The sequence below is a fragment of the Pseudovirgaria hyperparasitica genome (assembly GCF_010093815.1).
Source record: "Pseudovirgaria hyperparasitica strain CBS 121739 unplaced genomic scaffold EJ05scaffold_11, whole genome shotgun sequence".
Lineage (NCBI taxonomy): Eukaryota > Fungi > Ascomycota > Dothideomycetes > Acrospermales > Acrospermaceae > Pseudovirgaria > Pseudovirgaria hyperparasitica.
The window spans coordinates 366,486-393,570 of NW_022985559.1; the positions used below are offsets into that span (position 1 = coordinate 366,486).

General features: G+C 53.4%; 9 protein-coding genes across 9 annotated transcripts; 2 read left to right on the plus strand and 7 right to left on the minus strand.

The window, feature by feature from the left end:
* Positions 1-386: 386 nt before the first annotated feature.
* On the plus strand, positions 387-2,467 carry EJ05DRAFT_501897 (uncharacterized protein; the record flags this gene model as incomplete). The annotated part of the gene is made up of 4 exons (XM_033747173.1): positions 387-1,155; positions 1,210-1,396; positions 1,448-2,172; positions 2,220-2,467. The coding sequence occupies 4 exons, from the start codon at positions 387-389 to the stop codon at positions 2,465-2,467; spliced, it is 1,929 nt and encodes a 642-aa protein (XP_033598844.1).
* A 702-nt stretch (positions 2,468-3,169) lies between these two features.
* EJ05DRAFT_501898 (uncharacterized protein) lies at positions 3,170-5,101 on the plus strand (the record flags this gene model as incomplete). The annotated part of the gene is made up of 5 exons (XM_033747174.1): positions 3,170-3,594; positions 3,646-3,807; positions 3,860-4,058; positions 4,139-4,398; positions 4,471-5,101. 5 exons carry the CDS (start codon positions 3,170-3,172, stop codon positions 5,099-5,101), a joined length of 1,677 nt encoding a protein of 558 aa, XP_033598845.1.
* A 226-nt stretch (positions 5,102-5,327) lies between these two features.
* EJ05DRAFT_466707 (general substrate transporter) lies at positions 5,328-7,495 on the minus strand (the record flags this gene model as incomplete). Its single annotated transcript, XM_033742817.1, has 3 exons — positions 6,984-7,495; positions 6,697-6,910; positions 5,328-6,622 (listed from the first exon to the last, which is right to left on the minus strand). The coding sequence occupies exons 1-3, from the start codon at positions 7,200-7,202 to the stop codon at positions 5,328-5,330; spliced, it is 1,728 nt and encodes a 575-aa protein (XP_033598846.1). The 5' UTR covers positions 7,203-7,495.
* Positions 7,496-9,345: 1,850 nt separating this feature from the next.
* EJ05DRAFT_501900 (uncharacterized protein) lies at positions 9,346-12,606 on the minus strand (the record flags this gene model as incomplete). The annotated part of the gene is made up of 3 exons (XM_033747175.1): positions 9,346-9,519; positions 10,336-11,498; positions 11,550-12,606. The coding sequence occupies 3 exons, from the start codon at positions 12,604-12,606 to the stop codon at positions 9,346-9,348; spliced, it is 2,394 nt and encodes a 797-aa protein (XP_033598847.1).
* A 949-nt stretch (positions 12,607-13,555) lies between these two features.
* EJ05DRAFT_64159 (uncharacterized protein) lies at positions 13,556-15,583 on the minus strand. Its single transcript, XM_033749833.1, has 4 exons — positions 15,256-15,583; positions 15,126-15,200; positions 14,002-15,063; positions 13,556-13,951 (listed from the first exon to the last, which is right to left on the minus strand). The coding sequence occupies exons 1-4, from the start codon at positions 15,439-15,441 to the stop codon at positions 13,652-13,654; spliced, it is 1,623 nt and encodes a 540-aa protein (XP_033598848.1). The 5' UTR covers positions 15,442-15,583; the 3' UTR covers positions 13,556-13,651.
* A 944-nt stretch (positions 15,584-16,527) lies between these two features.
* On the minus strand, positions 16,528-18,380 carry EJ05DRAFT_487308 (uncharacterized protein; the record flags this gene model as incomplete). Its single annotated transcript, XM_033745606.1, has 2 exons — positions 16,528-17,932; positions 18,016-18,380. 2 exons carry the CDS (start codon positions 18,378-18,380, stop codon positions 16,528-16,530), a joined length of 1,770 nt encoding a protein of 589 aa, XP_033598849.1.
* A 754-nt stretch (positions 18,381-19,134) lies between these two features.
* Positions 19,135-21,993, minus strand: EJ05DRAFT_64215 (uncharacterized protein). The gene is made up of 2 exons (XM_033749835.1): positions 21,521-21,993; positions 19,135-21,456 (listed from the first exon to the last, which is right to left on the minus strand). Exons 1-2 carry the CDS (start codon positions 21,782-21,784, stop codon positions 19,252-19,254), a joined length of 2,469 nt encoding a protein of 822 aa, XP_033598850.1. The 5' UTR covers positions 21,785-21,993; the 3' UTR covers positions 19,135-19,251.
* Positions 21,994-22,986: 993 nt separating this feature from the next.
* EJ05DRAFT_501904 (uncharacterized protein) lies at positions 22,987-23,443 on the minus strand (the record flags this gene model as incomplete). Its single annotated transcript, XM_033747176.1, has 2 exons — positions 22,987-23,313; positions 23,402-23,443. The coding sequence occupies 2 exons, from the start codon at positions 23,441-23,443 to the stop codon at positions 22,987-22,989; spliced, it is 369 nt and encodes a 122-aa protein (XP_033598851.1).
* A 1,590-nt stretch (positions 23,444-25,033) lies between these two features.
* On the minus strand, positions 25,034-26,242 carry EJ05DRAFT_512071 (mixed-linked glucanase precursor; the record flags this gene model as incomplete). The annotated part of the gene is made up of 3 exons (XM_033748301.1): positions 25,957-26,242; positions 25,237-25,901; positions 25,034-25,180 (listed from the first exon to the last, which is right to left on the minus strand). Exons 1-3 carry the CDS (start codon positions 26,213-26,215, stop codon positions 25,034-25,036), a joined length of 1,071 nt encoding a protein of 356 aa, XP_033598852.1. The 5' UTR covers positions 26,216-26,242.
* Positions 26,243-27,085: the final 843 nt, after the last annotated feature.

The following is a 27,085-nucleotide window of genomic DNA, read 5'->3' on the forward strand; positions in this document are numbered from 1 at the left end:
GATTCCAGGACGTGTAGTGGTGGTAGGCGTGATTTCTGACTGTAATTCTACTGATCACGGATCGCTGTCCGATGCGTCGAACGCAATTCAGGCATGCCGATAAGGGTGGGTCTATGGTTCCATCCCTCGATGCAGTCAGAATCGAGCGAGATCACTGTTATATATCAATGTACGAGTATTAATCAAGTACACTGCCATGTGAGTGATGTGTGAGATGGGATGGAGCCGCGGAATTGCCTGAGGTGTCAAGGGGGTGAATCGGGACGCCAAGGTTAGACAAGACCCCGCCCGATCCACTATCCATGTCTCCATGCGCTCGTTCTTTAAGGAGCAAATCCCTCTCTATCGAAACAGAAACCCTCTAATCCAGACCGACCTCAACAACCATGGAGGCCAACAATGGCCTTGCACCTCCTCCTCTTCATCTCCCAGATGGTGCCTGGACCCAGGGCCCCGTATCCCTCGCCCGTGGCCGTTCTGCAAAGGACCCCAGCGCTCAGACAGCTACCTACACCGTTCATTCTCTAGAAGAGTTCGAAACAGCTCTACGCGCATACCTTGATGACCCACCTCCCGATCCCGAACATGCGGAGGGCCATTTTCATTTTTGGCTCGGTGCGAGCTTCCTCGTGCACCCCCCGGTGCTGTCACCCCAGGAGCGAGTAGCTCTCGAAGCTCATGCTCGTCGAGTTGAGCAGCAAGCAGCACAGCAACTCCAGGAGGAGGACCAGCAACAAGACCCAACAAACCAATCGGCATATCCTCCTACAAGCCTGGACGCGCACTATGCTGCTGCTGCTCAGGCACATCGTGCCGCACAGAGAGCAATATACGCACAGAATGCAAAGCTTGGCCCTCGACCCGATGGACGTACTATTGTAGCAAGATCAGAGGCTTGTGGTCTGCCATCGACCAAAATCTCCATGAGCATCTTAGAGGCCCTTCAACCTACGGCCGATCCCAAAGACCGTATGCGGAAGCAAAGAGCAATAGCGAAGGCCTGTATTGAAGCCATTCAGCGGGTAGATGGCTATCGGTACAGTTTCCACAACAATTGGAACAGCAGAGAGGACGACGCTTTCAGGTTTAGTTATTACTGTAACGATTCCCTGTTGAACAAAGATCGGGCCGCCAATGGCAAAGGTCAGAAAGTTGGTCAGTAGATCCACCTTACATGGTGAGACTATGCTAACGAATAAGCCTTAACAGGTAAGAGGGCCACAAAGCCCGTGTATGACTGCCGAGGTGTGCTTGCTGTCAAATTCTCGTCCGTGAAGCAGAGCTTGGAAGTCCACTATAAGCACATTCCGAAGCATAAGACGTATGAAGAGCGTGCCCCGCCACCCCGACGAGATTCCAAAAGAAGGAAGCGATTGGAGGCAGACGATCCAGACGCGTAAGCAGAAAGAACATTTGGGTTGTCTGGCACAGCTGACCTCATGAGCAGTGTACCTCAAAAGAAGCCGCGTCCGCCGCCTAAGGAGAAAGATCTCAGCGCCCTGCCGAAGAAGAAGAAGGACAAGGCAAATAAAGAACAGCCTGCAGACTCCATTGAAAGCTCTCTTAGGGCACAAAGTCTACAATCCTTGCTTGAGCTCATACGAGTTGACGGGCCCACCGGCAGTGGAACCAATGGTGACACTGCTCCAGCTGTTGATGCTGGGATACAAATTTTCCAGGCCACCCAAGCGAGTCCTTCCGGTACTCCAGATACTTCGCACCCTGCCAAGAGGCGACCGAGACTTGCCTGTGATCAGTGTAGGTCGAAGCGAACAGCATGTGATCATGCTCGACCAACTTGCAAGTCTTGCAACACTCGAAGTCTTCAATGTGTCTACAACGATATGGCAGACAAAGCCTCTCGACAGTCTCTACCTGCAACTGGACAGTTGGCTCAGGCACCCAGCAACAACATATCAACTCCAAACACAACATCAGCACCACCCGTCGTGCAGAAAGCTGCTGGCCCAACGCCATCGGATGACTTGATTTTGCAGAAGATGAAAGCTGACTTGGAAGCTGCTCAATTGCGTATTGCTCAGTTGGAAGCCGAAAAGAACACGAGTCCAACCGTGTCGACCCGCACCGTGACGCCGAATACTATGAATAATATCACTCCACAGCCCCGGCACCGCGAAGTACTTCATCAGCAATATCAGCAGATGCAGCAGAGTGAGTGGATATAGATTTCAAGTATTTTGTGAGGCTAATGATCACAGATAATATGCACCCTCGCCACGACTATCCTCGCCAGCCGGTGCAGCCACAGGGGCAAGCGCAACAAGCTCCAGCCCAACCTTCACCGCAGCAACATCAACATCAAACGCACCACATGCAGGCCTCACAGCAGACGCAGTGGCCCGCACCTACATGGAACTCATACCAGTATCCGCAGACGTCGCTGCAGGCTCCGAGACAGGATCAGTGGAACAGTCGAACTAATACTGGCAACCTGTTCCGCCAATAGAGTGCATGGTAGCTGCCACTCTCGACCCTTAATATGTAATTTTGTCAATGATGTTATGATTAGCGTACATTCTTCTGTTCCTTAGCGTCGTCTTGAGTAGTTACTGTTACGCGGACTTGTTGGAAAACTTTCGGGAATATGCGTTTGGATGGTATCATTCTACGGGTTCATGGTATTACACCATCTTATGACAGCGTTTGATTTGGCGGTACTTGTGTGGAGCTTCCTAGGCGTTTGCGGAGGCTGTCCGGACCACAGCGAGGCAACAGGTCGGAACACGATGTTGCTCACTCATTCATTCACACGGTTCTGAGTTACGAGATCAAAAGTTCTTAAAGTCATATAATCGTCACCTATCATCTCGTTTAGTCATTCATGTAAGCTGATTTGCCCACTTCCGGACACGACCTTCGCAAGTATACGCCCCATGAAAGTGAGGATCCTGCGTGAAGCCGGAAGACGGTATGAATGTGCGTAGGTAAGGTGGAATATCTAAGCAGTGAACTCGAGGTGAGATTGTACAAGACAAGTTCTTGGGTTGTTCATCGTCACGGTCTGGACCCGATTGGTGGCGCTGCCCACTTGTTCTTTGTTTCTTCCTCAGCTCAGCCTCACGTCCATGGACTCTACCTCGAATCATCCGCCAACTCGTCATCTTGCTCTGCGTTACGTGCGGACATAGTATGAGCGCAAGCATAAACTATGACATCCGTCTTCGGCGTCTCGGCTGGCGACTTCATAGCTACAGGCATCTTGATCAAGAACCTCATCCAAGCCTTGCGCGTGTCCGCCGCCTCCGAGCACCTCGAGCTCTGTTCAGAGCTCGACGGACTCAAGCGCGCGCTCCACGAGATCGAACATCTGAAATGTAGTCCTGAGCAGGAGCGAGATGTGAATGCTGTGAAGGTCGCAGCGCTCCGCTGCCGGCATCCTTTGGAGGACTTCGAGAAGAAGCTCGTCAAGTATTGGAGCATTGGGACACAGCCGACGAGTACGACTGGACGGATAGTCAGGATTGGTCGGAAGGTGCAGTGGAGTGTGAGTATGCAGGACGATGTGGATAGGCTTAGGGCAGTGATTGCGGCGCATGTTGGGAGCTTGAATATGCGTCTTCTGACGCTGGGACTGTGAGTTGCTTGTGCTAGTACTATTTTGCTACCGTGTATTGATTTGTGAAGGAATGCTATACTGTTGGAATCTAGCACTTTGGCTGATGCGTCCACGTCCTCGGATGCGCTCCAGCGGGAGATGCCTGCGATCCGCTCGGAGATTATCAACATGAGTGGAATGGTGTCAAAGAGCACCACAATGCTGTCGTCACTCAAAGACCTTGTAACTCTGTAACGGCCGTCGAGTCTGCCTGCTCAGGACTGACTGCTAACATTTGAGCAGGAATCTTGTGCCGCAACTCTCCCACTTGACTGATTTTGCACTCAAGATATGGACGACCAATTTGGATATCCTGGCAAAACTTTCGGATGTATCTAATCAGTTGGAGATAGATCTAAAGCACACTCATTTCCAGGCACAGTTCATATTCGAAGATGCATCGGGGAATATACTGCCTTTGCCGCCCGAGCTCGGATGGAGGGTACGTATGCCTGACTCCAGCCTCCAGACTCCAATTTTATGAACGAGACATGAATGAATGACCCTTACCATTTACCACAGGGCATGAACGCCATCGTAAAGGACCGCTACCTCACCGGCCCAGGCCATCGCAAAATCGCCGCTGGCGAGTACGAGCTATTCCACACACGAGACCGCAACCAGCTCATCACAAGCGATACATACCCTCTCCTGCCGCCCGGATCGCGCATAACGATGTCTCTGATCATCGGCCGCTACGAAGACTGGCAGTCGCGGAATTGCTCGCGGCCGGGCTGTGCCTCGCGTAGCTTTAGCCGGACGAGTGCTGGTGGATGGACATGGTGAGCGAGCTCCACGTCCCTACATGCCGTACCGTTCTGTCAGTCCGCAGTGTTCTAAGTTTCCGCAAACAGCGATGCGTGTGCGGTCTGGTTCGACAAATCGCACACCATGATCCCCCGACCGTTCCGCGAGCTGCACCTCGACGATCTCGACGACGTGTCCGCAAGCCTCCTCCACGCGCATCATGTTCCGGGGGGAGGCACAAAGCGCCGTGCGGCCGGGCTTGCCGAACGTCGTCTCACGGTGCGACAGATCTTCGATATGATCACCACACTGCGGGACGACCGGAAGTGGTTTAAGAATATCTCGGTTATCGAAAGTGATCTGTCGGATATCGAGGCGTATATCAGCTCGGCGACCGTGGCCGAGCATGGACGGCCGAAGAAAGTGCCGAGAGGAGCGCGGAGCTCGAAAGTGCGGGCGCCAAAAGGGGCGATTGAGCGAGACCGGGAACTCGTTAGCAAGGCTTATGCCGTTGTGAGCGATCTTATAGGTTATGATGTGCTTGATGAACAGATAGAGGATTATGACACGACGTTTGCTAATTTCGGCTTCGATTCTCTCCTGGCTGTCCAGCTGCCGTTGTCACTGGAAGAAGCGCTGGGGTATCGAGTCACGATAACACCATATGAGCTGATGAGCCAGGAGATGACGATGGCAAAATTCAAGACGCTAATCCTGAGTGCCAATCCGAAGGCCTGATGAAGTGGCTAGGGTTGGGCTTATACATAATACATAGGAGGTCAGGTACACACTCTAGAGTTCTGTCAGTTTTGGGAACGTAACGCATCGACACCGGGCTCGATCGAAGATGTACCGAATGCTTCTTTCTATAAAGCGACAATTGAACGCCTACCTAATGCCCCCCTTATGCCCCCCTTATGCCCCCCTTTTCCCCCTTTTCCCCCTCTCTCCCCACCTACCTCCCTCACTCATCCAAAACCCCCATAACCCCCTCCGAATCCCGCACCAACACCGCCGTCCGACTCAGACTCGCCCTGACCGGCTTCCGCGCACAGAAAATCTCCGTCAACTCCTCCAAAGTTCGCCTCCGCGTCTCCACAAAGAAGAAATAAATAAACACAAACTCCAGACTATCCCAGCCGATGAACAGGATATAGTACTTCCACCCGGCCCCCGTAAACGCAATCTCCGTCACAAAAGTATTGTAGAACCCGGCCAGATTGATCACGAAATTGTTGAACCCCATCCCCTTCGCCCTGCTCTCGTAGCGCAGACATTCCACCGGGTAGAGTGCTTGCAGTGGTGTGTAGCCGGCCGAGTACACGAATCCGAAGATGAAAATCAGGCCGATGATGGCCTTTGCCTGCGCAGGGCGCTGCACGGCAATCGTCCCGTCGTCAAGCGTAATGTACGCGCCCGTCACGCCGTCAGTCCGCAGATTCGTCGCGTTCAGCGCCGCAATGGCAGCAAACAGCACGACAATCACAAACGTCGACACCAGCAACTGCGGCCGCCGGCCCCAGCGATCCGTAAACACGGCCCCGACCATCGCGCCGCCAAACGACACAATGTTCTGCATCCCGTTGTACAGCAGCCGGATGTTATTCCCCTCGATCCCGGCGCCGCGCAGCATGGTCGGGTAGAAGTACGAGACCGGCCCGTTGCCAGACCACTGCCCGAAGACCGCCATCGCCGCGACAAGCAGCGTCCGGTAGCGCGTCTCCCGCGAGTCGAACAGCTCCCGGTAATCCCACCAGCGCTTGTCCGCGCCCGTGACGCTGATGTCCTCGACCATCTCCTTGTACTCGAGCTGCACGATCGGACTGTCGCGACAGCCCTCGCCGTGAAACCGCGCCATCACATCCAGCGCCTCCTCATGCCGATCGTTCGCAATCAGCCAGCGCGGCGTCTCGGGGAGGAACGGACTGCCCAGCAGCACGGCCCCGGAGAAGACAATCTGCAGCCAGATGGGCAGGCGCCAGGATGCGGTCCCGGGGAGTGTGGAGGTGGCAAAGGGGACAAAGGCGCCTGGGATGCCGCCGAGGAACCAGAATGTGTTGTAGATGCCTGTCATTGTGCCGCGGTAGCTCGGGTGGGCCATTTCGGAGACGTAGGCGGGCCCGGCGGAGGCGCAGATGGCGACGCCGAAGCCGAGGGTGAAGCGGCCGAGCATGAAGAGGGAGAGGTGGGTGCAGGTTGCCTGGATGGCGGTGCCGAGGACGATGACGGCGGAGCCGATGAACATGCCCCATTTGCGGCCTGCGGGATTGAGTGTCAGCCAGTGAAGTGGAATGTAATGGAGTTAGGGGGACGGGGGAAGTGGTGTTATATACCTCGAAAATCCGTCGCAGGCCCAGCAGCAAACGACCCAAGCAGGTTCCCGATCGTGTATATAGCATACACAATCCCCGTCGACGGCGTGCCCTTATCAATCGGGAAATTAAAGTAAACACGGTACTGCTCATACGTGTTTATCCCAGCCATCAACGAGCCATCATAGCCATTAATGCAGCTATTCAGCGTCGCCAGCAGCAGACACGCGTACAGCTATTCTCTCACACTTTTGCGTTAGTGACTTCCCCCCAGACGTACTATGGGTTTAAGTGAGAGACATAGTTACCGAAAACATATTCCGCGTCCACGGCGAGGGCTTCTGCCGCTCCGTCGCATCCGTCAGCGCGACATTATACGAGTGCGCGACCTTTGCATCCTCCTTTTCCCGCCCTTCCTCCTCCTCCTTCTCGCCCCCTGTCGCCGAACCCCTCGAGCGCAGCGCCCGCCGGCCCCGGTACAGCCCGCTCTTTATCGCAAACTCGCGCTCCTGGGACGACAGCGACATGACGGTAGCGGCAACATGGGACGGGTATCTCTCTCTCCTTCCGAGCAGTTTGTTTGCGGAAAGAAAAAAACAAAAGGAGAGGCTTTAGGATACTGTGTACAAACTTGAAGCCATGTAGATGTATGTAAGAGCGAGAATTGCGTGAGGGAGAGGAGGGTGGTAGTTGGCAGGCGCGTGTATATATGCTGGAGGGTAAGCTGAGCTGAGCTGAGCTGAGCTGACGGGTAGGTAGGTAGGTAGGTAGGTAGGTAGCAAGTAGGAGGTGCAGTGTTATATGTAAGCTGCGCACGCGAATGAGGAGGAATAGACGAGACGATGGCGGACAAGGGATGGATGGAATGGAATGGAATGGAGATTACCCCCGTCTTACAGCGCGCCACGGTTCTACAAAGGTCGGAAGATGGGGCCGGGGGGTTACAGTTGCGGTGGTGGGATGGTGCGTTGAGAATGGCATGCTGTGGTGTCTGGGTTGGAGTCGTGGTGCATGAGGACATGCGATTTGCGCTTTCGGTTGGTGTGAATGCATGGCATCTAATTCTCAGCCTTGTGGATATGAATGTAGATATAGATCCATATGAATCCATACAGACACGCAGCCCAAACACACCCCCCTCCCACCGCCCCAAACACTCATCCCAAAACCCACCAACAAGACAATCCGCACAGCCATCCAAGCAACACCTTCCATCAATCCTACATAGAGACCACAACCCCCCTCACCCCACATACACAAGCCACCCACTCCGTGTATCCCAAACGATTGAAAGCTTAGAAAAAAAAACATGGGTGCGTCGCATCCGGGCATTGGCAGCACGTAGCAGCCGTGCTGGGGAATATACGGGTATCATGGAATGGGTGGAACTGCCATGGCAATAATGGCATGGGAGGAAGATCACACACAGACACGCATACACACACGCATACATCCGGGAGGATGGATACAATGTGTCGCGTGTGGCATGGTAGAGGTCGTCCTCGACGGTCTGTCTGTTCATGCATGCATCGAATTGAATAAGATACAAGCACCAGTCCCCGCTCTCCCCCACAAAATCGCAAACTAGCCCAGCCAAGCAGCCAGGCCAGACGCGGGGACGCGAGCCGGGGGTGGGGGGCGGCGGCGGCGCTGTCAAAGCGGCTAAAGCGGGCCGCGATCCATCGTTCTATTTAATTGACATCACCATCAACGTTAGAACAATTATCATCCCTGGGTAATTAACAATTAGCTCTTCTATTCCGACTGCTTTAAGCTCGATGGTTAATACCGTTTTCTTTATTACTACGACCGCACATAGTACATAGCACGAACGTCATCGTCGTTCCTCTTCTTCCTTTCCCTTCTTCCTCTCCCTCTTCCTTCCTCTCCCTCTTTCTTTCTCCTTCCTCTAATTATAATCTAGGCCCTATGACATGATAGAATAGGACACGACATGATAGGACACGACATGGCACGACACGATATCTCACGCCCAACCACGACACGATATACCACGCCCTACCACGACACGATATACCTCCCAGGAACTACGAAAGTAGGCTAGGTAGGCACTGTAGGCTAGGTACATACATCTATATCCTAGCACATCTTATACCCAAGCACAGCTTATCCATAGCTTACCGCCCAGCTCTATAAGAATCTATACCTAGGCAAGCACGAACATCTAATTTCAATCTAATCTAATCTAACTTGAATCTAATCTACCGTATATCTAACTTACCGTATACTCAATACACTGTATATCTACTTACCGTATATCTACTTACCGTACTTCTACTTACCGTATATCCATTGGCCGTATATCTAACTTACCGTATATCTACGTACCGTATATCTACTTACCGTATATCCATTGGCCGTATATCTACGTATTGTATATCTAATCCACGGATATCCGATCTGCCGTATGTCCACATCCATCTATATCCACATCCACATCCACATCCACATCTATAATCCACGGATATAGAATGGCTAAGATAGGGATAAAAGCGGGGTAACGACCATTCGTTTACTTGTTTGTTTGTTTATCCATCCATTCATTCATTCATTCATTCATTCATTCATTCATTCATTCATCCATTCATCCATCCATTCATCCAGCCATTTTAATCCTTGTATTCATCCATCCATTCATTTTCATTCCCATCACTTGAAACCTGAGCCTCGAACCTTGAGCCTCGAAGCATGAAACTTGACACTCGAGCCTTGAAACTTGAGCCTTGAGCTTTGAGCTTTGAGCTTCGAATTGTCGAGTTGTTCCTCGAATCGTTCTTCGAATCGTTCCTCGAATCGTTCCTCGAATCGTTCCTCGGATTGTTCCTTGCACACTACACTACACCACTACCATACCACTACCATCGCCACCACCACCACAATGCCACCACCGCCGCCATTGAGCTGGCTTGATCTGGTCTGAACTGGTCCAATTTGGTCTGATCTGATCTGGTCTCGTCTGGTCCAATCTGGTCTAATCTGGTCTGGTCTAATCTGATCTGACCTGGTTTCGTCTGGTCTCGTCTGGTCTGGTCTGGTCTGGTCTGGTCTGGTCTGGTCTGGTCTGGTCTGGTCTGATCTGACAGGACGAGACGGGACGGGACGTGACGTACAATATGGAGTATACTGGTTACTGGTTGCTGGTTGCTGGTGACTGGTTACTGGTCGCTGGTTGCTGGTTGCTGGTTACTGCTCGCTGGTCGCTGGTCGCTGGTTACTGGTTGAGCATGCAAAACTGAGAGGATTAGGGCGTTGACTAATACGGGAGATTGGTATATATATATAAATATGCATCACTGACTGTGGCGGAGAGGCTTGGTATATATCGGACATGAGCTGGGACTATTCCATTGCGTTCCAATTCCAATTCCAATTCCATTTCCATCCTAATCCACTCCATTCCAATCCACTCCACTCCAATCCACTCCACTCCAATCCACTCCGTCATCACAATCCTCGGAAACTCCCACGACCTCCCTCTACACCTCCCTTCCCCCTCCCTCCATCCCCAATCCCTCCTCCTACACATCACAATCCCAACCCCTCACCCTCTCACCCCCTCTCCCCCCAAACCCACGCCCAATCCGTCTGTCCCAGCCCCTGCCCCCCCTCCCCAGCCCACCGAACAACAGCCCAACAAACCGCACCAACAACGCCCACGCCAAAAACCACCATGCCCCCTCTCACAACCCCATCCCCAACATCACAAAGCCCCAGGGGATCTCTGGGATCAACGCTGACACCAGCCCAGTTGACATCCCTCCCGCTCAGACCACCAGCGCCTCCGCCATGCCTCACGACGGCCCATTCGGCGTCCTTTGGCAGAGGCAGACTCTTCGCGTACGAGCCCTCGCGCGGAGGTGAGGATGCTGAGGATGAAGTGGGGCGACCGGTCAGCGCGGTGGGCATGACGCGGCCGTTGCGTACCTCTTCGAGATGCCATCTGGTGCGCTTGCCGTGCTCGAAGAAATTAAAGCGTTCGCGTTCGTTGCGGAGCGAGCGTTGGAGGTCGGTGGCCCACTTGGCCATGGATATCCGGGACAGGCGTTCCTCTTCCGCGGCGGTGTGTTGGCTGAAGCGTGTGAGAGCAAAGGTATTGGTTAGTGGAGATGGAAGGTTGTCGGAATGTATGGAACCCGGGTACGAGTAAAACGGCGATGTGCCGCATGGAACAAGGACCTCGGAAGCTCGAGGCGATGATAGGAGTGACGATGCCGCTGATGTCTGGCAGGCACCGAGAGCTGAAAACGGTGTATGTATGGTATGAGGCGAGGAATCGGGTGATGATATGCCGGTAGAAGGTATCTTGGATTGTGCCAATTTGACATACGCTTTATGCCATGAAATGTACCTCTTGGCGGATAGATGTCGGAGCCAGGCCATGTTCTCAGGATCAAAGAGCTGCATGGCAAGAGATGAGAGGTCGGATTGAAGAAGGGGTTGGATGTAGTCAGAGGACATGAGAAGCGAGGCGTCCATGTTTTCGGTGTCGGGAGCAGTCTTGCATGATATGGCGAATGGCGCGTTTGAGTCAGTGTACCCAGTCTGCTCCGCACTCTGATCCAGACATGCAGTGGTCTCGGTGACAGTATTGGTTCGTGCCTTTGGTCGATTGGCAATATCCTTAGCGGTCTTGATAAACCGTAATGGAGGTTGGCCACGGGATACGAGACAGGCCATGAGCCTGTCCTTGAGCTCTTTCATCGCAGTCATGTCGAGTTCGTCCGCGTGCCCGATCAGCGGAAGGACATTCGTAATTTCTGAGAGACGCAGGAACTCCTGGACTTGGGTTTCAATGTCATGATCTAACAGCAGGTCAGCTGTGACACGCTTGGGACGCGCACATAGCCACTTACGATGTGAGAATACGAAGAGTACCAGGTCCACCTGAGTGCCTCCACTCCCACTCAGCATCGCAAGTACCTCCGAATCCGACGCCGCCGTACCGGTCCCTTCATTCCTCAAATAGGCATCCTCCACGCACCTCACTATTCCTTCCCTCCTCTCGTTCACTGGCCCTGCGTCAAGGCCTGGGGTATCGATAAAACACAAGTTTCGCTCCAGAACGGAATCACTCATACTCTTCCTCCGCTGTTGCAACGTATGATTCTCCAACGACTCCGACCACCACGATGGGTAAGTCTTGGTACTGGCGTACGTTTCCATGACGATGTTTCCAACGCTCTTCCTCCTCCCACCACTTTTCCTCCGGCCCTCTACCGTTCGAGTATGTGAGGCTACGACGGGTGGGTCCACGTGGACGATGTCCTCGCACGACTGCACGAGCGATCTTATCAACGCCGTCTTTCCCACCCCGCTGAAGCCGGCAACAAGGACCTTGAGCCGGCCCATCTCTTTCCCCCGAGCCGTGAAAGGCCGTCGTTTAGGCATCTGTATGCTGGGCATAACAAGCTGAGGCATACTGCCACATCGCTCCCCGTTGTGATGACCATTGTATCGCCTGTCCTCTTCCTCTTCCTCGTCACTGGACATGATCGCCTGGCTCGTCGTATCGTCCGTCACAGAATCTTCGTCGGACAGGCGGAGGGACTTCATGGACAGCGATTTCGGCGTGTCTGGTATTGTGGACCGGGAAGCTGGGGAGTCGAGGATGTTGGGAGAATGTCCTCTCGAGTCTTTTGTGCCACTGCTGCAAGCTCCTCGAGCACACCCGTCTCCAGACGTATCATCCAGCGCCTTCCCTTCCTCCACAACACCCCGATTTAGCTCCTGATCCATCTGCTCCTCAGTTCGCAGGAAGAAAGTCATAGTACCGTTCGGTCCAGGGTTGGTAATAGGCGTGAGGTCTGACGTTGCCGTTGCAGTCGTCGCACCAGACTTACTGCGGGATCGTAGAGCCGGTCGGTCAAAGGCGACAGCGGCCTCGACCTCGACCCCGGCCGGCGGTCGCATTTTTGGTGGAATATATGTGTGTCGGGAGAGGGTGCGTGTAGTAGAAAGCTAGTATGTATGTGTATATGTACGCCGCTTTCGTCTTTTCGTCAAAAAGAATCAAAGGTAAACGAACGTGTCACAATGTTGGAGTGGACCTCTACTTGACAACAGCCCGGAGGTAGGTAAGTAGGTAGCCCGGGCGGCGGGGTACTTGAGCATGGACCACCACATCGACGTCAGTTCAAGGGGCAAGGCCCCTTGGAGTGCTGTGAATGCTATGATGCTTCACCATGCCGCCCTTTTCTTTCAGGTTAACATGCTTTGGATTGACCTTGGCTAAATGTCACTGCAGGTGCAACAACTTATCAGTGAAGGTGTTTCGCCAGGACATTAAGCAAGACAGCAGCGTAAAAGGTAACTTTTTGTAAACATCTAGAGATTTCCATCCCTAGGAAGCGCAGCATGTGACTGAGATGCCTCCTCTATCATACAGCTCTAGCCAATTCTGCCCTCTCCTCCCAGGAATTAGCCCGCTTTCATAGTTGTAGTAAGTTTCCTGTTACTCCGTCTCCGTTCCGTCATTTTCTCAGGTGTTGTAGGACACGACGCACAAGCGACCTCCATTCGAATCTCCTTGAAGCAGCAAGCCCCTAAACGAGAAATCCACAGCCATCTTGAGCCCTCGCGGAAAGATATAAACGAAGATACATGATGCTGAAATTACAGGCAGAAGGGAAGGGGAAAGGTGTAAACACAAAAGCCAACGCTATGCAGCAAATTGAACAACAGAGGGGCTTTGAAACTAAAGGGGTACGGGGCATTGGGGTTACCCGTAGACGCGCCGAGAACGAAAGCTTAACTTTTTCCACCATGTCCGGGGTGTGTTTCCACTATTGCGCTAAGTGTAGTAGGTAAAGTACAGGCGTAAGTTCGTGACATCAAGAATGGGTTTGGGTGCTCATTTTTTCAATTTTAAGGTGGCGTACGCTTCCGTTGGTGAATCAAGAACGGTCGAAGAGGGGGGGGGGAGGCGTTGGCGAACTGCAGAATTCGAGTGATGAGTCTAGGCAGCCTGGCTGTTTCCGCGTCCACGAGGAGTGGAAGTGCCACCACGTCCTCGAGGGTTGAACCCGCCCCGGCCACCATCCTGCTTGAAGCCTCCACGGCCTTGGCCAGCTGGGCGGGCATCACCGCGGCCGCCACGCTGGGCACCACCACGCGGGAACGAGTTTCCGAAGTTACCCTGGGCAGCGCGAACGCGACGCTCTTCGACGAAGACGGAATCCTCGCCAATTTTATGTGGGTTGGCAGCTACAGCTGACTGGAAGCCAGCACGGGTGGCAAAATCGACAAAAGCGCAATTCTATAAACTATCGTTAGCTTCATCAAGAGGTCAGGGGCTTCACGTCTTACCTTGCCACGGCTAATGTCCAGATAGGTGATCTCACCGTGCTTCTGGAGTGCTGCCTTCAGTTCATCATCCTTGACGCCCTCGAATACGTTTTTGATGTAGGCGCGCGTGGTTTGTTCCTCTGCTTGGGGCTGGCCAATGGACCGAGATTGGCGCTTGCTATGGTCGGCGCCGGCCGTCTGCCATCCAGCGGCAGAGTCGGCGCCGCTGGTGGCGGGAGAGGGGTCTCGCTGAACTTGCGCTGCGGCCGGAGCGGATGGAGCAGAGGGTGGAGCTGTGTTGGCAGCGGGCTGTGGCGCCGAAGCCGCTGTAGATTTCGATGCGGCAGATGTGGATCCCGAGGCAGCTCCGGGCATCTGAGGCATGGCGACTCGGTTCGCAGCAGCAGCGAGACTGGCCCAGGACTTGGGAACAGCAGGCTTCGCAGGAGTAGGGGCCGGGGCCGGGGTAGCCTTTGGTTGCACTGGAGTCGGCTCGGGATCTTTGGGCTTCTCGGGCTGCGTTACATCTTCTTCTTCCTCGACGGCGGCAGCGGCAGCCTCTTCTGATGGCTTCTCTTCAGTAGAGGTGACAGCAGCAGCAACGGGGGCATCTTCAGCGACGTCGATCTCAGCGTTATCAGGAGCTGCAGTGCCGTTGACAGCAGCTGGCGGAGCAGACACCTCAGGCTCAGCATTTGCGTCGGTCGCAGAAGCTTGCTCGTCATCCTCATCAAGCTTGTGTGCCGTCGCCTCATCGTTGTTACTCAATGATTCGGCCGGAGTATCGTTGGCGGTGGACACCGCTTCAGTGGTGCCTGCGGCTTCGGCGTGGGATGCATCTTCTGCCTCAACCTCAGCATCCTCATCGGAGATGTAACGGAAGATGTCATTCAGGACAAAGTAACCATTCGTCTGCGCGGCAAGTACAAAGGTCTGAACGAACTTCTTGTGCGGTTGTTGCTTGTTGGAGATTTCGCCGATGACTTGGATTACTATGTGTTGATCGGAGCCCTGAGAGTCGACATTGGTAATTCTGACCTTACAGTCTTGGAATTCGAGCTCCTTGATGCGTTCGTTGATGGTCTGTCGAGGGTTGGGGTTAGACATGATCAAGCTAGAGAAGCAGAACCGATATACAATAGTACCTTTTGACCGATGCAGACTGCAACCTTCTCCTCTTCAGTACCAGAGACGAATTGGGAGCGTTTGTTGTAGAAGAGCTGAAGACGGATTAGCAAGCTTTTGACATCATGATCCATATTATCCGCTACTCACGAAAAGCTTCTCCGGGCTTCGGCTAAGGGTGGTGTAGTATTGCTCGACAAAGTACCAGCCGACCTCATCCTTGGGAATGTCGCTGCCACCCGATGAAGATTGAGAGGAGACGCCGTCTTTCTCTGTGCTTCCGTAGTTTTGCTGATGAGGTGCGAAGTTGCCGTTTGTAATCTGTTCGGTAGCCATGATTCCGATGCGGTAAAGGTGATGTGGAGTCTTGAACGAAACAGCGATGTGGAAAGTGGGCAGGCAAGGAAGGGTGACGAAAGACTGTCTGAATAGATGAGGGCGTCTAAATGAGACAGATGTCTAGTACGTACGCATGTCAGCTTTGTTTGAGGACCTCAAAGCTTACAACGACGTACTCGGAGATCGCGACTGGGAAGATTCAAAGGTCGAGGTCAAGCTGGGCAAGTAAAGTCGGGGGAGCTTTGCTTGGTAGAGAGGAAACGGAGTGTGCGTGGGCGGTATTATGGATGTGATGGAGAAGTGTATAGAAGAGACACGATAAGATCTAAGGTCAATTCGCGCGTAGAGAGATGGAGAGAGGAAGTCAGACGTGTCTTGATGCTGAGCAAAGGTTGTGGGGAGAACGACAATGAATCGAATTCTATCCTAGCCGGAAAAATGAGTGGCGACTAGGGAGCAGGCACCCTAGCTCCCGCAACTAATACCGCCGACCGAGCATATAAGATATATCCACGAGCGACAATTGGGCATGCAACATGTATGTGTCGTGAATTTTACATCTGAGTACGAACTATCCACGCAACTATCGTCATGACATGAGTCTGCTGTCCGGTCAATTTTTATACATCAAAGCTGGCATGAGCGCCTGCTCCTAATCACCAAATATTTTTCTGCCAAACTCGTGCCTCAGGCGCCAATTAGAGACCGGAATTGGCGGTAAACCTCACCATTCACAGCATCCGTCAACCAGCATTCCACTGTTTCAGGATCTACGCCATGAAAGCAAATCACACACAACGTTAGGTACTGAGCTCATTTTTCCTTGTAACTGTTGGTGTTGTCACCGTTAACAACCGATGCGCCGCGCTTAATTCTCCTTCACAGGCAGTGGCGAGGAGAGCGTCTCCAAGTGTTCACGGTGCCAGTACAGTATATACAGCGTGCGGACATGTCTGCATGAGTTAATGTATAGAATATATATGACGATATCATCTGCCAAGATAATGATGCTTTATACTCGTCAACGTGACTTCATCCCTTCCACCCTTGCAAACGTTCCAAGCATGGTATCTCCCCCCCTTTTCATTCGTCCCGCCCTTTAGCAAACCAGCCCCTGAGCCCAACTCCCACGGCACCCACGGCAAGAGCGGCATTGAAAACCGCCATCATCCAGAACGGCCCTCCCTTGGCGACATCGTCAAAGAGCCAGCCACCCAACTTCGTCAACAAAAGGATCGCAGCGCCGCCAAGTAAGCTGTATATGCCTGCTATACTGCCTTTGAGATGGGTGCGTGAGGTGGGCTCCGGATCATATGAGGGAGGATCGGTTGGTAGCAGGGGCGCAGCTTCAAAGTCTCTTGAGTTCCTGGCAGTAGTCAGTGAGGCGCCGTTGGGATTGGCACCTGAACTTGAAGGTCGGGTATGGGAGGCTGAGTTTGGGTATGAAGGGGCTTCGCGATATCCGTTGACATCGTTCGAACTGTTTGATCGTGCGCCACCTGCTTCTCCATGTATGCCTCTACCTAGCAATCCTAGACTACAGACTATCGCTCCAATCTGGCTGATACCCAAGAGTGCGGCAACGAAGTAGATGCCGCCTGAGCCGTCTTCACTCTTGGGGTCGGGCGATTTGACAAGCGCAAATGAGACATAACCCGCAATGCCAGTCATTGAGGAGACCAGTAGTGGTATATTGAACCGGTTCGAATACTTGGCCGAGAAGTAGCCAAAGATTGGTGCGCAGATAAGCGCAACCAGCTGGGACGAGCCAGTCAGAGTGGCAGCCAGGATGTATGCTCGGCGACAGTTGTCCTTCAAGTCTGGCGGTAGGGCCTCGGGGGGTGTGTCTGATGGGGGACATTTCCCCGTCGAGATGAAGTATGCATTGCAAAACAGAGGTATGAATAATGAGATGGCGACAGACGAGGCGCGCGCAACAAACCCGCCAAGATAGCCTAGTCCAATGTTTCGATCTTGAAAGCCAAGTCGTAGGGCTGACAGGAGTTGTTGTGCGTACGACAACACGGGCGGCGCGCTGATGCTTGAGTGTGAGTATATATCGTCTTTGTGAGTCTTGTGTTGCCAGATCTTTCGCATTGATTTCGTGTCCTCACCCGGCAGGTGCCTCAAGCCAATAAAGCAACCAATCGCGACAGCGAAAGCCACCGCCCCGACTACGTAGAAGGAGTCCGCGACTGCTTCCGCTCTTGACTTGCCAGCCTCTTGAAATGTTGTAGGGAGTGGTAAAAACAGTAGCAATGCGATGAGGGCTCCACAGCCAGTGAACATGCCCACGAGTCCAGCCAGTCGCGAAGTCGATGCGCCGCTATCATTATCGGACTGACTCGGTGTTGAGGGGGACGTACTCCGCCATCTCGCTGGTGTTATCGTGAGTTCAGACGATATCGAGGGAGTAACGTTGTGACGCTGGGCGGGTGATCGCGAGTGCGAACGTGTGTCCGGCGTGGGCTGGACGATGTACGTCATGCTTGGAAGGATCGCAGTAACCATTGTAGCTCTGCGCATTATGATATGAGCATCACTCGACTGTACCAGAACTGCAGTACTTACGTTGCGGCACCTCCCAGGCTGAAGAATATCCTCGCAAGAAGCAATTGCGGGTAGACATTCTTCGCCTGCACGAGCACGTACAGACTGCATCCGACAATCGCATAGCCCATCACTGCGACCGCCCTCACGCCTATACGGTCGCTCAATACGCCCCATAGAGGACAAGCGACTAGTGCGACGAGCTCGTCGGCGAACCCAAGTGTGCCCACGGCATTGCCGACTTTTTCGCGGTCCCCAATCCGCTCGGTGATGACGAAGCTGATGGATGCGTTGAGGAAGACGAGGAATGATATGCTGAATAGAGCGATACACAAAAGATAGGTAAGAACCTGTGTGCGGCTCGCGGTGAAGGATATTGCTAGCATGGTGCTACCAATGAAGGGGGGGGGGGGGGTTTGCGGCTTAGCAGGTGGGTATTTGTGCGTTGCGGACGTAAAGGCAAGATGATGGAGGCCGTAGCATCTTCCAAGTGAGCATGCGACAAAACGATAGGATGTGGCCGAGTGTTGATGAAGAGTTGTCTGTTCCGACGAGCGGACGTTCCCACTTGCGCGCGAAGCCTTGCTTCAGGAACAATGGAAAGGTGACGTGACTCGTGCAGACCCAATTTTCAAGGAAGTGCCTGGGCGGAGCTTTGCTATGGATCAAGAGAGCTACGTACTGTCCTTTGCCTAATCCGTGCTTAGACTGCTTCTAAGATTAGCTTTGTTGACATTAATCACTCTAGCGTAGTAGCGTCGAATCTAGAGAAATGCCGCTAGAATCTGTCTATGATTCAGGGAATGGTTGGTTGTAGCTGAAGGCACGAGGTTGACAAAGATTATAAAGAGCTACAATACAATTACGATTATACTATGAACGCAGACACAAACGCGAAACAGCCGGGTAGAGTCGGCATACTGATGATATGTATGTACATTATGTGCTGCTGTTCCAACCCTCCAAGCCGCCACGTGAATCTTGTTCTCATTTTCTCATTTTCACGTTTTTTCCCCCTCCTCATTTCTCATTTTCTCGTTTTTTTCACATCCTCGTTTTCTCGTTTTCCCATTTTTTCGTTTTCCCATTTTTGGTCAAGCCAACGCGATATAAAGACAAAAGAGGAGCTGCAGTCGAATTTATATCTCCAAGGAGGTGTGTATGTTCAAAGCAGCTCATCGTCGAAAGTACTTTTTTTTTCTTTTTCGTTCCTTCTCAAAACAAGGTGTTGTTGTATGTGGCAAGGTGCTGTACAGATTAATACTGCTCGTAGGCGGGCTCTTTTCCTTTCCTCTCTGAGGTGCCGCTGCTAATCATACGGCCAATCCTGCTCAGTGTGGAGCGGAGATGGGCTCTCCTCGAGTCTTCTGTACCAGGCCGCTGGATGGGACCATACGACCGGGCAGGAGACGTGAAAGGGTCGGTATTGGCAGGCGATGCACGCGAGACAGTCTCGTCACCGTCCATTGGACTGACGCTCTGGTGGCGAGCATAGCCGGCGTTCCTGGATTGCTGCTGCTGTGACGTGGACGAGGACCATGGACTGGGTCGTGGTAGGGTCGCCTGAATTCGTTCAGCGGCCATGCTGAACGTAAATTCTGATGAAGGGGCTTGCAAGTGCCACGGGACAAGCGGCCGATCATTGACTCCGCCAGGCCCGCCCGCAGAGATGAAAGTCTGCGCGCAAAAGTCCTGGCTGGTCGCGCGGACATGGCGACTTGGTCCGCTTTCGGAGCTTTGAGGCGATAACTGACTGCCCAAGGCTGGTTCCGTCTGCGAGCGGGGAAGAGGAGTGCCCGAGGACGGAATTGGAGGCAGGGGTTTTGTGTATTTGTGACCGAGACCTGGAATGACAGCGGTGAATGGCATAGGGCTGATGTCTCTGAAGGATGATGTTCCGTCTGGATACGTCTGGGTTGGGCCGTAATATCGGACTGCTGCTGGCTGGGGAGGATCGTGGCGTGGAGTGAAGAGGCCCGCTTCAGGGTTGAAAGTCTGGCTGGGAGGCGATACACTGTTCGAGGAGTTGTTGCATAGAGACGTGGAATGCTGAGCGTGGCTACGTGGCTTGGTTGGAGTTACGGGCATAGACTGATGGGCATCGCTGCTGCCCCAGGGCCAGGGATTGGTGGCAGGTAGGCATCCTGATGGCCTGGGGGGATAGGGCAGCCCAGGAGGGGGCTTCGGACAAGACTGTGCAATGGCTGTAGTTGGCGTGGCTGGCAGTCCAGGGCAAGACTGTGCAATGGCTGTAGTCGGCGTGGCTGGCAGTCCAGGGCAAGACTGTGCAATAGCTGCAGTCGGCGTGGCTGGCAGTCCAGGACAAGACTGTGCAATAGCTGCAGTCGGCGTGGCTGGCAGTCCCGGAGGCGGTTTGATTGAGTATACCTGGAGAGGCTCCGCATTCTGAACGCCCCTTTTGCCGTAGTCCGGATCGAGTTGACAGGGGCAGGGAAGACGACGAGACTCAAAGTCGCGATTGGTACAGCTCTTGAGACAGATGCATCTGCTGCGTGGATCTTTCCTGCATTGACATTTCAGGTCTTGGCTCGTCGATTTGGGAGCAGTCAAGCGGGATGGCGAAGTGCGGGACGGCGAAATGTGGGATGGCAAAGTGCGGGATGGCAAAGTGCGGGATGGCAAAGTGCGGGATGGCAAAGGGCGGGATGTGTCGGTGGTAGAGTCGGTCGAGTTTGTTGAACTGTGTGTGCTGCCGTCGTGCATCTTGTACACGGCCTTGGGGATGGTCTGACGACGAAGAAATTCACGTAGCTTATCAGCGACTTCCGCGTGCTGGGAGGAGGAATGTCCGGCATGTTGGATGCTTGTCTGGACATGTTCTCCGCCATCTGACTGCTGTCGGGCTTTTTCTCGCGTGATGTAGCGATTGATCTCGATGGCAATCATTGCTGGCGCCAGCTTGTTCATCTCAATCAGCCCATCCTGCGAGAGCACATGGCGCAAAAGACGGACGGGACCGCGCAACGATTCGACGGCCCTTAGACTGTCGGTGAAAGTTTGAGAGTTTGAGGGATCCGTGGATGGAGTGGCTTCTGAGAGCAGGCCGGTGAGGTACTGGTTGATCTTGACGTGCATTTGCAATGCGGCTATCAAGTCCTGTTTCATGAGAAGTAGCCAGAGACCATGGAGTCGGGTGACGAGATCCTGAACGGTGCCAACGTCAGGCCAGATGCTAAGATTGGGCCAGGCGACCATTGTTTCGAGGGATATGAAGCCGCTCCTGAGTCGGAGATGCAGCTCGTCGTAGAGTTGACGTATGCTGGAGCAGGTTGCGTAGAACAGGTAGTCGAACTCGTGGAGAGGACGGCGTCGGTAGTTCTCCAGACCCAAGGCTGGCCTCTCAGACGTTGCTGGGACCAATGGGCTGAGGGGTCTATCGAGCGAACTGAGTATCCAAGAGAGCTGGGAATTGGTCGCCTGGACATGGCTACCGAAGAAAGGCTGTATGATGTGGTCAGCTTCAACTGTTTTCTCCCTTGATACTGCGAGATCCAGCTAGACTTACAGGCTGTCTCTCTAGTGACAGACACGAGACGCAGTCGTTGACGTGCTGAGCAGCGTGCCAGATGGATGCTTGCGCGTTCGATTCGCTCATCTGAGGACGTGTATAATCATGACAGAAGGGAACGATGCGCAGTGGTTCTAGATGCGTTGACAGGATTGGATTAGTGGCACCAGAGCCAGCAGTACCCGAGCCAGCAGTACCCGAGCCAGCAGGCGCATCGCCGTTTGGGAGGGTAGAGGTGGGGGGACGGTGCGAACCACTCATGGTGATTGATGGAGAGCGGTTCGGGTAGGGTTGATTGGTAGGAGGATATAGTGTGTGTGGAAGATGTGAGGGCTGTTTTCAGGGATGAATGTGTGTGAAGGGAAAAGGGATGCGGAGACAGGAACAGGGAAAAATGAAAGAAGGAGAGCAATGGGGAGACATTGTGTCCGCTCTTAAGTACACACAAGGCGGGCGGACAGGCCGGGCAGCGAATAAATTTTTTTCTATTGTTGTAGTGAATCCATGGTAGCATGACGCGCTCTGAACGGAGACGCGCTCTGAAGGACCAAGCGCAGGTGAAGATGCTTCTACGCTCTGAACAGCGCCCCCCCAAACAGCTTCAGCAACTTCTGTCAGGGCGGGCTCGAGGGCGTCGCGCACCTCCTTTTCCGGAGGGGACGGATAGCTAGTCGTCTAGTTTACTGAAGTTTCCACGGATCTGTGTGTATGGAGGAGGGTCGAGGAGAAGAAAAGTTTGCAAGCAGTGGGTGTTCTGGAGTGGTAACTGGATTGGCAACACACGGGCATGTTCCTGCCATGTCTGCCCTGATCATCCGGTTCGTCTGTAGATTGGGACATTTCAAGATTCCAGGCTGCAGCACATTGTTCGAGGGATGCAAAGGTTTGTTAGGTGACGTAGGCGAAGTGGTTCCCCATGGATGAAGGAAATGGATGGGGTTTAGGTAGCTTGGCATGAACTGGAATGGGACTAAAGGTCAGCCAAGCTAGGAAGGAGCAGAAATCAGAAATCAGAATTCAGCGCAACAGAAATTCCATTGATACGTGCATTCTCCCTCCTTACAGATTTCACTACGGCGCCCTTTAATGCGTGGTCTACTTGCTGCCAACGCTCAGGATTTGAACGTGATCCAAAGCTCTTTCAGCTCACAAAAAGGTAAACAGTGCCATGATATATCAGACGTATGCTGATTTTATAAAAAAAAACAAAAACAAAGATAACAAAAAAAAAGATGGCATAACAGTAGAACAATCAAGGTCGTGGATATTGTGTAGAGGAGACTCGGAGCATGCCACAGCGGGCAGCTGGTCTAGCATGATAACGATGCGATATGCGGAATGATAATGATCGACGTGTATGATTGAGGTGGTGGTGGTGGTGGTGGTTGAATGGAGGAGCAAGTCTGTGTATGGATGGATGGATGGCTGGATGGATGGAAAGCGGTCGGTCATACACATATCGATCAAGCCAAAATCTTCTTCTCGTCAAAAGTGCGGGACTTGAAGACGGCGTCCTGGCCACTGAGTCGTCGACCGAGGGCACGCTCGAGTTTGGCGCCGAGAGCAAGCTTGCTCATGTGGTCGGTCTGCTCGGGGGAGACGGTGTATCGCTGCTGGGACAGGCGCTTGTCCTCCAGACGGGCAAAGCCGGCATTCCAGCTCTTGATGTCCTGGGCACGTGGATCTTGGGAGTTGACGGAGTCACCGGACAGGTGGGAGGGAGCGATTGAAGGAGCCAGAGTGGCAGCGGAGTAGGTGCTGAAGCGGATGGAGGCGCGCTGGTTCTGCTGCTGCTTGGCGGGTCAGGATGAGGAGTGGTATGGAGGAGAGGGATAGAGAGAGAGAGAGAGAGAGAGAGAGACAGAGAGTGGTACGTACAGCAGTGAGCATCGGCCTCGACGACTCGACAGAAGAGCCCATTGTGTAGAATGTGTGTGGTGTGGTGTGTGATGTTGGAGAGAGAGAGAGAGAGAGTGGGAGAAGGAGCAGGTCGGGATGGAAGGTCAGCCGGGCGTGGAGAAGCGAAGGTGTCGAGTGTTTGTGGGAGAGTGGCAAGTTGACGAGATGGAGAGTGGAGGAAGATGGTGATGATGATGAAGGAGGGTAGTAGGGTTGAGGCAAGTAAGTATAGATTTAGTGGTGGTGGTGGTGGTGGGTAAAGGGAATGAATGAATGGGAAGAAGCCAGGCAGACAGGACAGGACAGGACAGGGCAGGAAAAGGCAGGAAAAGGCAAGTCAGCCAAGAGGATGGGATGGGATGGAATGGCACTATGGCCGCTTGCAGGCCCCCAACCCGCTTCCTCGCTCGCTACCCTACCCTACCCTACCCACTAAAACTACCCACTATTACCCAGCTCGGCATCACTTTACGCACTCCATACTCAGTAATACGCCGTCACCACTACTCGCTACTCATGCTTGCTCGTGCGCGGCTGCCTGTCGCCCCGAGCAGTCGGGAGCTTCTTGGCTGTGTTTCACCACTGCTGTTGTCCCTTTATGCCCGTAGCCTGTCCTGTCATGCTAATCACTCTCTCTATGCATACACTGAGCACTCTCACCACACTCGACACACTCGACCCGCACGCCAGTAATAGCAGTAGTGGTGGTAGTAGCAGTAGCAGCAGCAGCACAAGCAGCACGACTCAGGGTCTGGGTCTGTGTACTGTGTGCATGTGCATCTCCACCTCACATGATCTTCACGTCGTGTGCCCACCATCAGCCATGAAGGCGTCGAGGCACGTGTGCAGATGGCCAGACGGGCAGAGAGCGTCAACAGCATCAACTACCCATGTCCCTGTCGCTTCTTGCGATATTAGATATGATGAGGCGATGAGAGAGATTTATAGAGATGAAGATTCTGTCGTTTGATTATGCTTGCTTGCTTGCACCGTCTGGTGGGTCTGTCAAAACTCTATTCTATAAATGTCGCTCTCGACAAGCTTCCGGCCCGTTTTTGCTGCTATTAATTACAGTACTACAGTACTGTACGGTGCCATGTCGTGCTGCTCCATCTTAATCATCTATTTCCATCCATCGCTTCATGCAATCAGCACAATCAGTGGCCTGATCTCGCACTTCCTCTCCATCCTGAAAAGGCTGAAGGCTGAAAGGGTCGTAGATGTGTTGATGCAAACATAATCATGCGCTGATCATCTTCTCTCCTCCACGTAAGCACATTGGTCGCCGCCGCAGACAAGGTCGCTCCCCCTTGTTGACTCAGCGCCCCGCCACTACTGCCACGTGTTTGCCACGCGGTCGCTGATGCACCTTTTTGCCTTGTCTTGCTGCATCTCCATTCATTGTCGTCCATCCAATCTGCTTGTTCTGCCTCTGCTTCACCACCGCCTTGATCGCTGCCCTAATAAAGGAAGGATTCATCATCAGCCAATCCATTCCACCAATCTACCTGTCCGGATGCCTTCCATGCCGCCCCCTTCCGACCTCGTCAGTCATTTCCAATTCTAGCTGATACCGTAATATTACCATCAGCATCGCAGGTGCCATGCCGCTCATGCGTATACCTTGACGCTGTTGACCAGCCAATAGCTTTCCCGGAAGTTCTGTGGCTGCCGCGCAACATAGCTCGTGCAGCTCGTGTCCGAATTGTAGCAACTCGTATACTGACTCCACACGTTGCCAGCCCAGTCTCCGCAGAACTATAATACCACTGTCAGCTTCATACTCCATTCTTCGACTTGTTCGACACACTGACCGTAATGTCAAAGATGATCTGGAGGTTCTTGAAATACGAGTCGAAATTGCATCCACCGTAGAAATTCGCCTGCGGCTTCGGCCACGACGCTGGGTTCGGATTACCGTTGCGCACATCAGACGGCACATCTCGCTGCGCCCAGTACCACACCTGGATCGCCGAGCTGGTCCAGAGTGTCGCGTACACACCGCCGCCGTTGGCATTAAAGGATGTGCCATATGTGTTGGCCTGCGTGCTCTTGACGCCGCACCCGTTGTAGCCACTGCCGGCACCACAGTCCGAGTTTGCAACCCGATAGCCGTTCTCGCCCGCCGGTCCAACGCCGGGCGAGCATCCAGGCGCAGAGTGCAGCGTCATCTGGTTGCTCGAGTCTGTATGGACGCCCTCGATGATATCAATCTCGCCCGAGTTGGGCCAGTTTGGGCCCAGCATCCAGAATGCTGGCCACGACCCGCACTGCGATCCGGGGATGTGCGCAAAATCGCCAATGATGAGGCCGTGGTTGTACGACGGATTCGAGTGGATCCTCACACTGTTGCGGCCGGGTCCGCTCGTCGATATCACATTCGTGTTGTCCACGCCAATGTAGACCTGGTTGTTCTGCGTCTTGTACAGCCCCAGTCTCTGAGCGTCGGCTTGGTTGAGGTAGTTGACAAAGCCGTGAGCTACGTCGCGATCAGCCCGTCTCTCTTGAAAGTGTTGTTCCTCCAAGTGACCTACTCGGGTCTGCTATGTTCTCAACAGTAAACTTGCTAAACCAGTTGCTGGCATCGTACGTGTCGACAAGTCTGTACGATGCCGCCGAGTCTATGCGAGGATTGCTCCCGTTTCCTTGGAATGTCTGTGGATGCACCACCTGCACAGGCTCAGGCTGGGAGAGATAGAGACCGTCCCCTGGCGCACCCGCAGGGCTAGGAGCAGCTCTGGCAGAAGACGTTGCGCCAAGCACAAGCAGCGAAGCAAGACTCCGAAATGACATGTCGATGCCCCGGAGAAAGAGAGAGAGATATATAGATATATACAACAACAAGCCCGGAAAAAGCCCAGAGAAAACAATATTCAAAGAACAACCTTTTCCTGGATAGCGTGCCGCAAAAGAGGATCATGGAGCAGACTTATACGCCCTCCTATAAATCTGCTGTTCCCCAGCCTTTTCTCTCCCATCGTGACAATGCCAGCCATGCGTCCTTCCCAAACGGACATAACCTCCCACCACTAATTAATCCATAAGCCCTAATTACCCACCGTGTAAACCACACAAAGCACGCGCAGAAAACAACACAAGATGCGGAGATCACACGCACCCAGCGTGTGCGCGCGCGCAACGTAATATATACTGCAATGGATGGATGAATGGATAGATCGCCCTGCATGCATGCATCTCGCATGACATTCCAGACGTTCCACAGCCCCGGACTACAGATCTCATCCTCTCTCCTTCCCTCTATCGCTCTAGCCACAGTAAGGCATCTACCCGGTATCCGGTGCAACCCACCCTAATTATTTCCCTACCATCTACTCGCACATCTGCCCTCTGCACCAGTCAAGTAACACAATACCCACGAATCAAACCTTTGCCTTTGTTCCTCCAATCTACCCTGCGCCGTTTTGTAGTGCAGTGCAGTGCAGTGCAGCGATGATGGCATGGCATGGCATGGTATAGAAAGCGAGAGTCATATGCACGCGCACGCGCGAATCACAGTTTGCATCGCGGTGGCGCGTGCCCCTGCGTAGGGCTATGGATCCATCCATCCCGTAGTGCGTCGTTGCATTTGCTGCTGTGATGTGTGCTACGAGGTGGGTTTTTTTTGCTAGGCTAGTGCGCTGGAACGGGGACATTCATGGAACT

Coding starts and splice junctions, on each gene's coding strand:
- EJ05DRAFT_64159 (XM_033749833.1), bottom strand. CDS start 15,441: ATGGCTACCGAACAGATTACAAACGGCAACTTCGCACCTCATCAGCAA. Junction 15,201..15,255: donor GAAGCCCGGAGAAGCTTTTC/GTGAGTAGCGGA, acceptor ATCCGTCTTCAG/CTCTTCTACAACAAACGCTC. Junction 15,064..15,125: donor CAGTCTGCATCGGTCAAAAG/GTACTATTGTAT, acceptor AACCCTCGACAG/ACCATCAACGAACGCATCAA.
- EJ05DRAFT_64215 (XM_033749835.1), bottom strand. CDS start 21,784: ATGAGTGGTTCGCACCGTCCCCCCACCTCTACCCTCCCAAACGGCGAT. Junction 21,457..21,520: donor TGTCACTAGAGAGACAGCCT/GTAAGTCTAGCT, acceptor CACATCATACAG/CCTTTCTTCGGTAGCCATGT.